The 16557-nt window shown below is 39.5% G+C and overlaps 2 protein-coding genes across 3 annotated transcripts; one reads left to right on the top strand and one right to left on the bottom strand.

Annotated features, from left to right (window-relative positions):
* The first annotated feature begins 61 nt into the window (after positions 1-61).
* On the top strand, positions 62-6351 carry cnih4 (cornichon family AMPA receptor auxiliary protein 4). Its single transcript, XM_017476465.3, has 5 exons — positions 62-190; positions 600-668; positions 1153-1265; positions 1373-1513; positions 3995-6351. The coding sequence occupies exons 1-5, from the start codon at positions 122-124 to the stop codon at positions 4020-4022; spliced, it is 420 nt and encodes a 139-aa protein (XP_017331954.1). The 5' UTR covers positions 62-121; the 3' UTR covers positions 4023-6351.
* Positions 5748-16409, bottom strand: wdr26a (WD repeat domain 26a). Of its 2 annotated transcripts, XM_053682969.1 has the most exons (14): positions 15677-16409; positions 14945-15044; positions 14601-14657; positions 14360-14496; positions 13943-14040; positions 12096-12252; positions 11708-11846; positions 11196-11336; positions 10914-11033; positions 10659-10804; positions 10489-10567; positions 10255-10384; positions 8815-9009; positions 5748-8669 (listed from the first exon to the last, which is right to left on the bottom strand). In XM_053682969.1, exons 1-14 carry the CDS (start codon positions 15979-15981, stop codon positions 8647-8649), a joined length of 1827 nt encoding a protein of 608 aa, XP_053538944.1. In that variant the 5' UTR covers positions 15982-16409; the 3' UTR covers positions 5748-8646. The 2 variants fall into 2 exon arrangements, with proteins under 2 accessions (XP_053538944.1, XP_017331936.1); XM_017476447.3 differs by having other exon boundaries at positions 5748-9009.
* Between the last annotated feature and the right edge of the window lie 148 nt (positions 16410-16557).

Raw genomic sequence — 16557 nt, 5'->3', positions numbered from 1 at the left:
GTTGTGGCCACTGTGTGGCAGTAGTGCTGTGTAACTCCTAGAAAGTGCAGCGGCGCGAAGAAAAAACCCAACCGGAAATAGAACTCTTAACCGGAAGTAGGCGCGGGCTGGGAAGTTGAAAATGGAAGCTGCTGTGTTTATCCTGTCGTTGGTCGACTGTTGCGCTTTGATTTTCTTGTCTGTGTACTTTGTATCCTTTTCACCGCACTTTACTTGAGTGTAGAATGGCTGTGTTTAAATTCCCATGTCGACACACTGAGAACATTCTAGCCTGCAGTTTTAGTTACTGCGTTAGCATTGAGGCGGCTCACAAGCAGAGGCGTTGCGAAAAGCCACATTGCTCAAGGTCTTTTAGTCTGAACAAGTCCTTATTAATACGACTGAAGTTAAATATTCAACATGATACTTTTTATCCGAGCGTAAAAGGACCGTGATGTTTAAGGTAGTTGATAGATTTTATTGAACTGTACCTTGCTATATGAATGAACTGATTGACTTGACGGGGTTTTAGCTAACTTCCTATGTCCTATTACAGCTTGCTTTCTTTTTTTTTCTTCCACGTAACGGTGAGCGATAACTGACCTTAACTCTATGTGCAGATAATCACTCTATCTGATCTTGAATGTGACTACATTAATGCCCGAGCTTGCTGTTCGAAGCTAAACAAAGTACGTGTTCTTGAGAATTTCCATTACATAGAGGAGGAGGAGGAATGCATGTCTAACCAGTCAGGGTTCAACCCTTTTCCCTTCTTGAGCTCCACATCTCCAGCACTTCTCATTTGCCTTCCAGTTCATTTTCCTTTGTAAAACATATGCTGGTTCATACACTACACATGTTTATTGATGTTTTTCCTGCACCGGATCCTCCCTGTTTCATTAATCTTAAATTAGTCCCAGGTTTAATCTTGTGTTTACTATCTGTGAAATGTAAAGGCACTGGGAAAAGGAAAGTGACCTAACTCCTTGTATTTAAATATTCAAATTTTAAAAGTGGCCTTTTTACTTGTCCTGTAGATCCCCAGGTTACTTTCATTTAACAGCAGAAATGAAACACAACCAAACTGCCTTCCTTAACGTGTATGTTGTTTGTGTGGTGTGCTGTGATGATGCCTAATAAAAAGACTAATCATTATTTGTTCTTTGTGTGTAGTGGGTCATACCCGAACTAATTGGCCAGGCTCTGGCCACGTTGCTAATGCTAGTCTCCATGCACTGGTTTATTTTCCTCCTGAATGTACCTGTGGCATCGTGGAATGTTTACAGGTGAGCTGTACGAGCTGTCAGAAGAGTGCTTTTTGGGAAACTGACTAACGTAATACTCCTAAATAAAAATAACTGTTGCTAAACTGTACGTGTTTTCTTTTTACAAGATATGTGAAGGTTCCTATGGGTAACATGGGAGTGTTTGACCCAACAGAGATCCACAACAGAGGACAGTTAAAGTCCCATATGAAGGAGGCCATGATCAAATTAGGTTTCCACCTGCTCTGCTTTTTCATCTACTTGTACAGGTAAATGATAATAGTAGTCATTTCTAATCTCTTGCATGTTGGATAGGAATGTATATACAAATTCAGCAAGATGAGAAAAACGTACCACAGGAAAATGCATTTCCGAGCACAAGAACTAAATAACCTTTAAATTGTCAGCTTTGGTGTGTATGTGGGCTTTTTTAACATCCCCATTCTAGATTTAGTCCCCCTTTGCTGTTAATATCCTCCACTCTTCTGGGAAGGCTTTCCACTGGATGTTGGCGCGTGGCTGTGGGGTTTTGTGCTCCAGCCACAAGAGCTTTAGTGAGGTCAGACACTGATATCGAGTGAGGAAGCCTGGGGCGCAGTCAGCGTTCCAGTTCATCCCGAACGTGTTCGGTGGGGTTGAGATCAGGGCTCTGAGTAGCCACTCGAGTTCTTCCACACCAACCTTAGCAAAGCATGTCTTCATGGAGCTCGCTTTGTGCACAGGGGCATTGTCGTACTGGAGCAGGTTTGAGCTCCTTGGTTCCATTGAAGGGAAACTGTAATGCTACAGCATATAAAGTCATTCTAGACAATTGTGCACTTCAAACTTTGTGGCAACAGTTCAGGGAAAATCCACATATGGGTCTGATGGTCAGGTGTCCACAAACTTTATGCCATGTAGTGTATCAGTACTTGTTGAATGTTTAAGGTTAAACTAGGAGTGGTCAAATTGGCACCCTTGGTAAATATGAGCAGAGACTGCTCTTTATTGTTTAAGTTTTTGACCTTTTGTTAAAAAAATTCACAAATACCGAAGAGGAGAATCCACCTATAGTTAACACTTTTAATACTTTTTAATATATTTTTTTAAAGATAATTGTTCACAGCCTTCTTTCCTCGTATTTACCAAGGGTGCCAATATTAGTGGTGGGCACTGTATGTCTTTTGTTGTTTTGAAGGGATAAACAAATATTGTATAAAGTGTAAACATACAGATTTCCTTTGTTTTAAATGAAGAATAATGCATAACGTCTATGAAATGAGATGAAGGAGTCATATCATGATTTTTACACAGTTCATTATGTTGTTAATTGGGTGTAATAGAATAGGTTAACATGCTTTATTGTTAAAAAAAAACAAACACATTATTTGTCACATATTGTACATTATTGCAGTACCTCTATTCCCTGGCTGCCTGAAACTCTTAGATTTTTCCAAAGCTCCTCCTTTCAAAAAGCCCAGAGTGCTCTGATTGGCCAAACACCTCAAGTATGCAGGAAATGTAATGCCCCTTGGGTTAGCTTTAGCCTCCAAGGCTTCCAAAGCAATTCTAAGCTCCGAAGCATCGGTTTTATCGTATCAGTTTAAGCCCGAGTCAGATTCAGAAAATGTAGATGATAAACCAGAACCAACTTTGCGAAGACGACTTGAGCAGAATGTCTCACATTGGTAAAGTTTTAATTTGTAACTCTCTCACCTTTCGGATATGATGTAAACTCCGACCCCGCCAGCGCGACTAACTATGCTGTACACAGCCGCTGTGTGTACATCGGTACTCATGCGATACATCTGTGAAAATCTAAGATTCTTGTGATTCGATTGATATAGTTTCAAGATACAATAACAGCAGTTACAATCAACATCTCTGTCAGACCATCAACATACAAACAAACACTTAAAAAACGGAGGCAACTTAGCAAACTTTAGCCAGCATGTTAGCCGAGGCCTACAACTGAGCTCATGGCCACAACACCCAACTCCGCATTTGAAAAGTCAGTAGCAGATACTGAATACTTACAGGTTCTGATTCAGAAGCACAAGATTGTCCGAGCAAAGTGGGCATCGCTCCACTTTTCAGCAGTAGCCTGCCATGTATTCGCCCAGGTTCAGGAAGCTGTCCTCCGTAAAATGCGCTGAGCACAAGCGAACATTCAGGATGTAACGCTCAGGAACAGCGTTATAAATAAAGTAACCACAGATTCCTAATTTCGTCCGTTTTAGGAAGGCAAAACAGGGTTTTTGCTTTCACACTGAAACCCACAGCATTTCTTTGGCGTAGCACCTGAATTCACTGGAGCCTCGTCTTCTTTCTTGATGCCTGCCTTTGGGTGGGATTACGCTGATAGTGCAGCCGTGACGTAGGCATGTTACGGAAGTAAATCTGGACTTCGAACAAGGCGCTTTGCGCTGGCCTGGAGCAGTGTTCTCTGTTAGATCAAATAAATCCCTTTGGGGGAGATTATGAGCTTTGTGACTTTGCAGAGCTTCTACATGTACAAACATACATTACACACTGAGACAAAAGGAAACTGTTAAAAATCAGGATATGACTCCTTTTAAACGACAGCTAGTAGGCAGGGTTTATTTTTCAAATGAAAAGTTAAACAGTAGCTATCCAGTAACTGGACCCTGCTGTCTGTTTAGGGTTTCTGTACCAGTTACCTCCTGGTTTAACCTCTGTCCATTTAGCCCCTTGCCTGGATAGAGTCACACTCACTAACACACTCACTATGTCTCTGGTTTCACTTCCAGCATGATCCTGGCACTGATCAATGATTGATGCTGCAGAGATGCAAGAATATCAACTGCCAAACCATAAACTGTCCACTTTGTGCTGTGAATACGGTTATCTTTCACAGCTAAAAAAAAACAACCCCACACTCCATCAGACACGTCATCCTCCTGACTATAATCATCGTACTGAAATAATCCACTTGAATGACTGGTGTTCTTATGTGTTCTTTGCTTGTGTACTTGCTTCGAAGTTAGGCTTTGTGTAGTTACTTAATTTCACTGTTTTTGCAAAAGGCTCTAAAGCTGTAGCACTGCTCACATCATGCGCTGCTTCTCAGGGCTGAATCAATATGACAATCTCACTGACTCATCAGAGCAACCGATAAGCTTCCTGCTGGTGAGCATATCATGTCTCCACACGCTTGTCTTAATCATGCCATCATTGTACACGTGTCCAGCTGTTTACCCGGCGGATGTTTTATTGTAATTTGCTGGGATACGCTCTGTGTATAATGTTGTAATGTCATTCGGTTAATGTTATTACTACGAATGATTCCAAACTGTAATAAGCACATTTTAAATTAATGGATTCATTTGGATCAAGTCAGAACATGTGTTTTTCCCTTACGATTTATGCCAAGATTGTGTGTCCCTGTTTTCTGCAGTATTATTCCTATGTTTTGGGTGTACCTTGGTTACCTCTGTTCCTCCTGGTTTTCATTTTAACAAATGTTATCAGTTCCTTTATCAAGACCCAATTTGTCAGTGTGAGCCATTCTCACATTTATTATTATTATATAAGGATGAGTCCAGTTAGAATGAAAAACACTATGCTCAGGGGTAATAAGCCGGGAGTTGCTGCTATGCCGTTATAACTGGTTGCAGTATATTTTTTATGGTAGTGCTCTGTCTAAAACACATATGGTATAACTTTAGCTCTAGCATTTCTGGTCTCTTGTTTCATGCATGCTGTATGTCTGTTTCACATTGATTACCTTTCCATCTTGTTGGGACTAGCTCAACAGCAGAAAAGCCCTGGTTTTATTAATGTATGTCATGTATAACATTGCAAAACAGTTACATTTCTACTTGCTGGACATATCTCTTGGACATTGCCCTAATCTATGATTTTTATTTATTTTTATTTTTTTTTGGGGGGGACTCAAGGCACAGTCTTAGTGTTAAATCAAAGTAACACCCCACAAATCAGGAATGATGCTAATGACTGATCATGATGCTGTATTTCTATTCAAGAGTAATCCCTGTGTTTATTTGAAGGTGCAGTTTGGAGTTTTTATTTATTTTTCTCAGTAGTCATACTCGTAATTTCAAAGATATTTTTTTAAAAAGACACCAATATCACCAGGGTAGTTTCTTTGCTTCATGATTGTATTTATGTGTATTTTTTAAAAATAGTTTAAATCTTCTAGCTGTACAACCTTCTCATAACATGCAACATATGAGGCATACATAGTTTCAGCAGAGCCTGTGGGGTCTCTTTGGGAGAAAGGTAAATCATTTCATTGCAATTACAGTTTGCCTTAAAGGCAGCAGAGAATTCTAAAAATCACAAACTGTTCCTTCAAGAGCAGTGATTATCTACAACACAAGGAGACATTTTCTTGTTAGAAATACAGAGATAGAGAGCCATAAAGAATCCAACAGCTTTCCCTCACATTCTTATTATAAAAGGACAAATATCCACATAGCCAGAAAGACTGAAGTGTGCTGCCTGTTAGTTCACGGACTGACTCGGTCTACCCCTTATGGCCCAGAATTCTGCAAGGTATTTTGGGATGGATAGGGATTTTGCAGGTTTTTCCCTTCTTTATCTCACATTTACTTTCACTTGAACCACCACCAACATGGTGTTTAGTTATCTTTGAAACACCAACTCAGCTGCCAGCTCAAGTCTGTGCTCTTCATTTGGCAGCTTTAAAATAACCCATGACAGGGTCATTAATTAAAATCTCTACACAAGCCTATTTCTTCCTAGCTGCAATGTCCAATGAGAAAGTGATTTAGAAACCTGGGATAATTCATTATGTCACAGCACTGTAAGTGGAATATTGTGAGCAAGAACAGTGGTAACTGGTGCGTTTAATTTGTGTCACTGGAGAGATTTGGTCGATTTGTCTTTTATATAGACGTTAGCCTACAATGGCATGGCAGTATTCCTTTATATTGTGATACTGTCTTCCCCCAAAATGCACCACAATAAATGAAAACTGCATGGAAATTAAAAAAGGAAAACATGACTGTAAGAATTGTTTTTGTTTGTTTTGTTTTTTTAAATCCAAAAGCAATCCAATTTCATTGTAAATCTCATCAAGGGTGTGCATTGCAGAAAGCCAATAAACTGATAGTGACTCGTCTTTTTTTTTTTCCTTTCTGTTTTTTAAAACCCTGAATGCTTTATTGAAAATATGCATATGTAAGACTTCTCCTACACATTACATAACGGTACAATCACTTAGAATATTAACACAGTTAAATGCAAAACAGATCCTTCAGAACCTGATGCAAAGCAAACTGTTTGCCCAGTAATTGCACCCCGGGCCATGTGGTTAACGTGCTGGCTCACAGCCATGCTTTCACAGCACAGGAAAGCAAAAACAAATCCTCTGAAAATGAAATACAAAGTCACCAAAAAAGGTCATTTGCATATGCAGAATATTGAAAATAATGTTGGTGATACAGTGTTTTAACATTAGACCTAAGGTGTGCATGTGCAAGGTGTGTGTGCGCGCGTGCGTGTGTGCATGTGTCACTCCTCAGTGACAGGACAGGTTTGGCTGGTGAGGGGAGGGATAACCTGTACAGAGGAGCTTACCTGATGCAGGTGGAAACGTATGTCGTTTGGAGGGAAAGATATGTTCAGTCTAAATGATATTCTTGACCAGTCATAATACATGCCATAAAATACACACACATAGAAAGCACATACTACAAGCAAATCATAATAGGCAAAGTTCCCTATGCTTGATGACCAGACTGTAACACTCTGTATAGTATAAGAACATCACATCAAGAAAAAGAAAGGTAGTTAAGAAAGAGGCCACTTCTGAAGATATATTTTCTATTATAGTTGAAGGAATAATAAGTAAAACAAAAAGAAGCAATATAACCTTAGACATAAACAATGAATTAAGTTAAATAAAATGAGAAAAATCCAACAACTGTGAAGATTATTCAATTGTATATCTAAACAATGTTTTAAAAAAAATTAAATCAAGATAAAATTATCTAAATAGGACATCTGACTGACATAAGGGGATTAGTACATTAGGATGGATACTGCAGTAAGCCAAAACATTAAGGAAAAATGATCTGAAGGCTTGTTTAGGCCCTAGCTTGCTTACATTACCCTTGAACTGTATTCCTCTCAACCAGCTTCAACACCACTGAGCATCATACAAAATCACACCTACTGTAATTCAGCCCCATCATACATGACAACTGATTTTTTTTTTTTTTTTAAATCAACACCCAATTAATTCACTGAAAAGCTGAACGGTGAACTTGCTACAATAACAATAACAATCCAAATATGACCAACACCTATTAGCCATTTACAAAGGGAAAGCATTGTTTCTTGCACTTATGATGGTCGATATTTACATGTGCTCATAACCTTGTAAATAAGGTCCAAGTCTTATATGGTGTCCCCCAAAGAGGACAGCAGGGAACAAGGAGCATGCGGATAAGAGAGAACGGCCATGGGCGTCTAATCCCAATTGTCATTGATGAGCCTCACTGATGTCCCTTTCTTACAGATTAATAGATTCAAGTAAGGTCAGTTTATGGGATATTACACTTCCTGTCTTACCCGGGCCCATAGCAAGCAATGCTGTAAGGATAAATCTTATTCACCTTATCCCCTCACGGTCTAGCTGCATCACCTCTCACACACTTACCCCTCACACATAAATGATAATTAGAGACTTTAAAAAACAAAGTACCATCAACTTTGTGGGGAAAAAAAAGTGTCAGAAACTCAGAAATTGAAATGGGTCTGATCTAACTGTTAAAATGGCTGAAATTCAGTCAATTAAAATTATTGTCATGGAACATGGAAGATTATTACATTCTGCTGGTGAAAACGTCTCTCAGGCACACCATTGCACGGGTGCCTGAAAAACACAATATTTATAAGGGTAAAGATATGATGGACAATCTTTAGTGGACCCCTCCAAAATCTCCAAACCCTTGCTGTCCTCAGGGGTCTCTAGCAAAATCATATCAGCTAAACTGATTAAAATATTCATCATAAAATTATTATTATTTTTTCACTGAGTGAATATTGTAAAGCACAGAACATATTGTGACTACAACTTAATCCTGATGCCTCAACTGATACACAGCAATAAATAATAAGAGTAATAAATAATAATTTTGGTGTGTTTTGTGAGGCTGCAGCTCCTCAGACATCAGACTGAGGTCAGTTAGCCTCCTGAGCGAAGCCACGCAGGTCAGAGGGCTAAAGGCCAGCAGCCAGGCGAGTTTCATTCAAGTGGTCCGATTTTACTGCGTAAGCTCAGCCTCTCCGTTGCTATGGGGGGTAAACCTCCAAAAAAACAAGATCAGTGTGCATTTTTTTTTTTTTACTTCATTCATCCACAATTTCTTGCAGTGTTTACTCAGATTTTCCTCCTGATCCATGGCCAATATCAACTGTCCATGCTACAGCATTCTATGGAGGAGGGAGAAATGTAGGGCTATTTTATTTTGTTTAAAAGTGTTCACCATTCATGAGCTACAGAACGATGACAGAATGCTCATATAATGTCCACATAGTTACATAGATTGGTGGTGCAACTGGTTAACAGAGCTCTTACCACCTAGCCTCTCTGCCTCCTGGGATTCAGTGAAGGGAGCAGGACCCCAGATGCGGACAGTGCCATCATCAGACGCGCTGGCCATGAGTCCTGGCAGAACTGGGTTCCAGCTCACACAGTTCACAGTGCGTGTGTGGCCTGTCAGCTCGGCGATTGGCAGCTCACTGCGCTTGTGCCAGATGTACAATTTGTGGTCTAAAATAAATATATATATATATTTTTTTTTGTTTGTTTGTTTGTTTGTTTGTTTTAAATGGGGAGGCCTATTATATAAGACCTTACTATTAGACTTGACATGAAAAGGAACGATAGCTGTTTAGTACATTTCATCAATTGCTTTCTGCATAATTAAAACTAGACTTATACACTACCGGTCAAAAGTTTGGAGACACTTGACTGAAATGTTTCTCATGATATTAAAAATCTTTTGATCTGAAGATGTATAATTAAATGTCAGAAATCTGTGTTGTAAACAAAAATATAATTGTGCCAACATTCATTTCTTTCATTATAAAACTAACATTTTATTTACAAAAATATATATATATTTTTAAATGGATGACTTATATTCCAAAAAGCAGACAATAAGTGTCCAGCGTATGAGGTGGGAACTCTTAATACTGTTTAAAAAGCATCTCAGGGAGATTCCTCAAGAAATTGGTTGAGAAAATGCCAACCGTTAAAATACTAAATTATTTTGATTTATTTGGGATTTTTTTTTTTTTTTACCACAACATAATTCCCATAGTTCCATTTGTGTTATTGCAGAGTTTTGATGACTTTATTATTATTATTCTAATATGTGGGTAAAAAATATGAGTGTCTAAACTTTTGACCGGTAGTGTAGATCACATGCAACATCAATATTAGGCGAAGTCATAAAACGTGAGGAAAAATAACAAAAAATATCCAACAATAAAAGTCACTCAGTATAATCTATGAACATCACAGAGTTTAAAAAGCAATATACTTGTTTATTTTATTTATTTATTGTTATTGCTGCTTGTGTTGGAAGCTCATGCTAAGGCAGACCTCTAATCAAATTTTATTAGATGAGTTCAACATTTGTGCTAATGGTAAATATTAAAAGTTAATTGTTCCTGTCAGCATCAGAACAGAAAAGAGAAAAGCATCTTTGCTGCTCATTCGGGGATTATGTAGTGCGCAGGGAGTGTTTAAAACTGGTATTAAGGAAAATATTAGCACAATCTATAAATCTAGCCAAAACAATGATTAATCAGATTACATAATATGCACGGATTAAATTTTTGGCCAGGTCTACTTTAGAGGGGAGAAAAAAACTCTGTCTGCCAATCAGAAATGAGTAGTTTCCATGACCCGGATAAAGGCAGGTTCTTCATGATTTACTTCATTAACATTCTTCAAGGCATTATGCGTAGACAGAAGTGATTTACTGCACATTCATTCAGACATTTTTACCTTCACTCCCACTGGCAATAAAGTCTTCATTATGGCCACCGAAGCAGGAGTGGATGGTGTAGAAGCCTTGTGTCACACCTTGGTACTTCCTCACCAGTACCCGATCATGTAGGTCCCACAGATGAACTCCCTACACAGAGCAACAGTGCAGAGTGAGCAACACTGCTATTTCTGCCCAATCTAAAATACAGGCATGCAGCTGTGAAATAGACGACATTGAATAAAAAGGAGTACCTGAGTCGCAACATTTAAAAGGGCTAATCTGCCGTTCTTTGACACGGTGAAAGACATTATAGGGTGATCCTCCTGCACACTGTGAAACACAATGAACAGTTACTTATGAATAGAAATCGAGGACAGCCTTTCTAGTCAGACTGGTTCTAAGGGTAATGTCATGCCCTTACATGTTTCTGTCAGTCAGATCTTCAAAGTTGTATCCCCGGATACGCTGATGCGTGTCTGAAGCCAATACGGTTTTGCCATCATTCAAGCACCACAGGCACTGAACACGAACTCCTTCCCACGAATCCAGCAGATTCCCGTCTAGATCCTACCCAGTCAAAAATGATTTAAAAAAAGGATGTAGATACACAGTAGTCAGTAACTGACCAAATTTTGTTTCCAGTTACATTATTACATACAACTCATGGACTACCTACACACTGATAAAACTGCCCTCTCTGACCCCCAGTTACAAAGCGCTTTCCATCTGGGTTCCAGGCTACACTTGTCAGGCTGTCTTCATGGGACTGACTCATTTTTGTCCTCAATTCCCCAGTCTGAAAGACAATAATAGAGATTTAGGATGAGCAGTTTTTCATGTGTAGTAACTGCTTTATCCTGGTTAGGGTTGCGGTGGTTCCGAAGCCTAACCCAGGAATATCAGGAGAGAGGTGGGGAAATACACCCGGCATTTGTAGCTGTACTGGGTAAGGCTGCACCTGAACATTCCAGAGCCACAGCTCTGAGCAGTCATCTGGGCCACAAGCTATCAGGTATGCATCATCTGGGCTCCAGGCCAGGTAAGACACCCCATAGGCATGGCCTTCCAGAGTCCTCAGCTGCTTCAGTAGGTGCGTCTCCTGAATATTCATGACAGACAACCAAACAGTTTACCTTCCCTTTCTTTGCTCTATAAATAGTCTTCAGAATTTTACAGTTTCTATCCATGTATCTACAACCCCAATTCCAAAAAAGTTGGGATGCTGTGTAAAATGTTTATAAAAACAGAATGCAATGATTTGCAAATCTCATAAACCCATATGTTATTCACAAAAGAACATAGAAAACATAAAATGTTTAAACTGAGGAAATGTACCACTTTAAGAAAAAAAAATAAGGTAATTTTACCTTATGACACGTCTCAAAAAAGTTGGAATTGGGGTTGTATATATTTATTTACAGATGCTATTATACATGATATTCTTATGTATTTTTGAAGAGGCACACTCACCGGGTCGACCTGCCAAATAATAACTGTAGTGTCTTTGGAACCTGAGGCCAGTTTGGTGCCATCATTGGAGAATTTACAGAACCAGACTTCATTGCAGTGCTCTGTCAGGATCTGTTGAGTGTAGCAGGGAAATTGTTTCCTGGAGATAAAGAGAACATATTTCAGAGGGGCCATCTGTAGAGCATCCATAGCTGAAATAAATGAGAGTTGGCATGGGCAAGAAAACTAAAATAGAATCACCAATAGGATGTTCCACAAAGATCACAAAATCAAGACAAATGTTAATGAGGCAGAAACAAGATACAGATTTCTAAAACTCTATTTAAAACTGGAGGGAGACTGATATGAAGCTCTAAAGAAAAAAAAGAAAGAGAGATAGAACATTTACCTGCTGCATACATGGTCCACCAGAAGAGACACAGAGTCCAAGTTGCTGTCCAGTTTGGTGTTGTGGTAGAGGCAGCGATCTCTCTGCAACTCCACAGCCTGACGTAACAGAGTCTGTAGCCTGCGAGGAGGCAGCATCACTGAAGGGGGCAGATATGCTGTAGAAATAAGAGAGGGATACAGAGAGAGAGAGAGATCGAACAGGAATGGCAGGTCGCCAAATAAGAGAAAGTATGGAGATGTAGCTGATTACAGACCGTAGGCAAGGTTATGGTCAATTCCTTTTCAACTCAGCCACTTCATGAGATTTCACTGAATTCAGTTAATCAACTAAACTTATCTACAATACAGTACTTCTTTAAATCATTATTTATTTAACATGTCTTCTGAATTCATTTTGTCTCTTGAGATGGCTGAATTAAAATGATACTGACCCAAACCCTGAATGTGAAAGGCTAAAAGAAATTACATGGCACTGACAGAGAGATAAGAAGATAAAATAAAGAAAGGGAGGAGGAAGGAATATAACTGTTTAACCATGATACATAATACATACATAATACACAATACTATGTGAACTGGAAATGGCAATTAATTACACAAGATGATGTTTATGTGTACATACAATGCCCTCCACTAATATTGGCACCCTTGGTAAATATGAGTAAAGAAGGCTGTGAAGAATTGTCTTTATTGTTTAAACTTTTGATCTTTTGTTAAAAAAATACACAAAAATACTCTGCTCTCATGAGTATCACACAATATAGGTATAAATATGAGGTAAAACATAGGCCAAATTCCCTTAGTCATTCATCACAATTGGTAAGAGCAAGGAATATAGCTGTGATGTACAGAAAAGGTTGTTGAGCTTCACAAAATGGGAAGTGGCTATAAGAATATAGCAAAAGCACTGAAAATGCCCATTTCCACCATCAGGGCAATAATTAAGAAGTTCCAGTCAACTGGAAATGTTGTGACTCAACCTGGAACTGGATGAGTGGCCAAAAAATCTACAAGGATCACAGCTGGAGAATTGCAGAAGTTAGCTGCATCTTGAGGTCAGGAAGTCTCCAAAACTACAATCCGAAGTCACCAACATCACCACAAGTAGTTCGGAAGGGTTTCAAGAAAAAAGCCTCTCCAGCAGGACAATGATCCAAAACATACATCAAAATCAACACAAAAAAGGTTTACTGACCACAAAATTAAGGTCCTGCCATGGCTATACCAGTTCCCATAGAAAACCTGTGGGGTGAACTGAAGAGGAGAGTCCACCAGTGTGGACCTCAAAATTTGAAGGATCTGGAGAGATTCTGTATGGAGAAATGATCTCAGATCCCTTGCCACGTATTCTCCAACCTCATCAGGCATTATAGGAGAAGACTCAGAGTTGTTATCTTGGTAAAGGGAGGTAGCACAAAGTATTGCCAATAATTGTTAAATATAGGTGTGCAACAAAGATTATTTTTTGATAAACCTGTGTTGTGTTTGCAATTGTTTTATTTCCATGAGAGCAGAGTACTTTTGTGAATGTTTTGAACAAAAGATCAAAAGGTTAAACAAAGAATTTTTCACAGCCTACTCTTCTCATATTTACCAAGGGCGCCAATATTAGTGAAGGGCACTGTATGTATGTATGTATGTATGTATGTATGTATGTGTGTGTATATATATATATATATATATATATATGTATATGTATGTGTGTATGTATGTATGTATGTATGTGTGTGTGTGTGTGTGTGTGTGTGTGTGTATATATATGTATATATGTGTGTGTGTGCGTGTGTGTGTGTGTGTACGCACGCTACGGGTGTGTGTGTGTGTGTGTGTGCACGCTGCACTCACTCTGGAGTTTGTCAAGCAGCTTGGAGCGAGAAGATGTCCCTTTTCCCTCCCACTCTGCCTTGGCTCGGAGATCATCAGAATGGCTGCACATCAGGTAGCTAAGCATCCAACAAATGTTTTTACAACATGTTCCCTCTATTCTCATATTCTTCATCACACATTTTGGTAAGACATATAACAAGAGCATGACAACCTTGCAAATAATAATTTCCAGATATCACTGCTAAAGCCAGAATCACAGTTTTCATCATTAAGTTTCCGTTAGTTAGATGGTTTTAAAATGACTTATGTATAACAGAAACTCAGCTCAATTGAAGGTTGCGCTTGTTATTTTACGACGTTATGACAAGCAACATCTACTATCCAGAAACGGAGTGTGCAACACAAGTGTGCAACACAAAGGCAGTAGTACTATACCCGCTAAGAATATGGATGCGCTCTGTGTTGTATTTCAGAGGAGTCAATTCGGCTCTGAGAACATGTAGTGCCTCCAAAACTTTCCCATCCTCTAAATACTCCAAATACTTCTGCTGCAAGAGCAGGAACTTCATCCGCTAAACAGAGGTAGAAAAAGAGATGCTTCAAACAAGCGGCAGAGCTTAATATAAAAGATTAATACCTGTCAGTAAAAGCATGTGTGGAAAAATTGCTTTCTCACCACAATAGCATTCGGTGAATGCATCAATGCTTTCAGCTCGTTGAGATCACTTTCAGCCTACCATGGGGGGTGAAAAATTTTTTTTTTTTTTAAAATAGGACAATTCATTAAGTTTACAAATAGATACGACTTATTAAACCCAATCACAGGGTAAACTAAAAAGGAGAATAAGCATGAATTATGTCCATCATTTAATGTACATAATGTGATGATCTGTGTCTCCACACCACAATACTAAAATTACTAAACAACAACAACAACAACAACAACAAAAAACAATATCTAAAAGCACATCAGAGATCTGCTGCCAGAACAAGGCATCAACATGATTATGTTTTTATTACCTTGTCCCATTCTCCCTCCATTACATGGTTGCGAAACTTAGTAGCAGCTGGATGCTCAAGTCTACATCCTGATTCCTGCATGAGCAGGTCCACTGTCTGACTGGGAAAAGAAGAAGAAAAACAGGGATATTGACATGTATTTATTTACTTACCCATTTTAACTGACACACATTGATGATAAAAACACATCTCCCTTATGAATGATGTAAAAACACAAACAGGACTTGTATAATTTACTGAAATTGGTTGTTCAATAACAGTAGAATGAAGTCACATGCAGTTTGCTGTTAATACCCCATGGCAACAGAGAATATCACTGAGGTGGGCATACACCATACAACTGAATCAATTCAGCAACTACTACATCAAAAGCATATCAAATGCAGTCACTTAAGACACTCTAGATTGTGAAGCTGCAAATCAAACACACTACCAGTATCTATTTTCTGATCTAGATGGTGTAAATGAAAACACTGTCTAAAATTGATTGTGCTTGAAAAACAGGTATGGACGAAGTGTGCCGATTTGTAGTCTTTCTGCATTCTGCAAAATGGAGCCCCCTGTGTCCTCTTTCGCAGGTTTGTTTATCTTGCTCATATTTTCATTTCCCACTAGAAGACTTGATAAACATCAAGAGATACAAAACATGTATTTTTCGCTTTCTTGACACAACAGATTCACTGTTAAATCTACGGTTTCGCATTAAACCTAAAACGACTTCCAACTACTTACTTAAGCCCTAACCCGTGTAGATGTTGTCCTATTAAACGAATCACATCCTCATCAGACTGAGACAGCCGTTTCTTCTTTTTCATTGAGCCTGAGCCTGTGTCTGAGCCCAAGGTCGTGGCGGTGGAGGTGGCAGGGTTGCCCGGTGCCGGGACTCCGTTGTTTGTAGTGACAACAGTGCCGTTGTTTGTGGAGGACAGCAGCCCGTTTGAATGCGCTCCTCCGACCGTTGACGATTCGCCGTTTTGGGCGCTATTTAGGCAGGACAGCTCGGAATTTTGTCCCTGTCCTGCCCCGTTGGCCTGCATGTTATAAACGCTGGTGTCAGTGCCCCTGTGCAGGTTGAGGCAAAGAGCAGAAATAGCGCGGGGGCTCGGGAGAGAAGCGAAGCCCAAAACAGCCGCAGAGAGGCCCGCGCTCCCGGCAGAAGCCTCGGACTCTCCTACGCCCTCCGCCGACGACACTCGGACTTTCTTCCGCGGTGGCGAAGCTCCGCCCGGTTCCGAGTCGCTGGAGGAGCAAGCGGAGGCCAGAGTTACTTCACTGGGAACGTCGGTGACAAGACGCCCGCAGACTTGTCTCTTGTTGTCAAGACAACGTCCAAATGATAATTTACTGCAGAAAATCAATACAGTATTCGCACTTTATTTCGCTTAAGATTGCGCTCGCCGCTGTTGTTATTGTTTGTCAGAACAGCTGCAAGTCCGTTATGGACGGCTCTACGTGATGACGTCACTGGGAAGCCCTAAACAACCTTGAGCGTTATGCTTCCTTCAAGAGCCCGTGTGTATCTTAATTTATGAAAACCTCATAGCGCGCTACATTTCCTCAGCTTTTAAAATTGCGTGGGTTTTATGTTTTCTAACTATCTTTCGTCGAATATG

Source organism: Ictalurus punctatus, chromosome 1 (assembly GCF_001660625.3).
Source record: "Ictalurus punctatus breed USDA103 chromosome 1, Coco_2.0, whole genome shotgun sequence".
In the NCBI taxonomy this organism is placed as follows: domain Eukaryota; kingdom Metazoa; phylum Chordata; class Actinopteri; order Siluriformes; family Ictaluridae; genus Ictalurus; species Ictalurus punctatus.
This window is presented reverse-complemented; position numbering and strand designations above follow the sequence as displayed.

What these genes read in the sequence shown, in the direction of transcription:
- cnih4 (XM_017476465.3), top strand. Translation starts at nt 122, where the DNA reads ATGGAAGCTGCTGTGTTTATCCTGTCGTTGGTCGACTGTTGCGCTTTG. An exon ending in TTTTCTTGTCTGTGTACTTT is followed by an intron (nt 191 to 599) that starts GTATCCTTTTCA and finishes CTCTATGTGCAG; the next exon opens with ATAATCACTCTATCTGATCT. An exon ending in GCTGTTCGAAGCTAAACAAA is followed by an intron (nt 669 to 1,152) that starts GTACGTGTTCTT and finishes CTTTGTGTGTAG; the next exon opens with TGGGTCATACCCGAACTAAT.
- wdr26a (XM_017476447.3), bottom strand. Translation starts at nt 15,981, where the DNA reads ATGCAGGCCAACGGGGCAGGACAGGGACAAAATTCCGAGCTGTCCTGC. An exon ending in GTGGACCATGTATGCAGCAG is followed by an intron (nt 11,847 to 12,095) that starts GTAAATGTTCTA and finishes CTTTATCTCCAG; the next exon opens with GAAACAATTTCCCTGCTACA. An exon ending in TTATTTGGCAGGTCGACCCG is followed by an intron (nt 11,337 to 11,707) that starts GTGAGTGTGCCT and finishes ATGAATATTCAG; the next exon opens with GAGACGCACCTACTGAAGCA.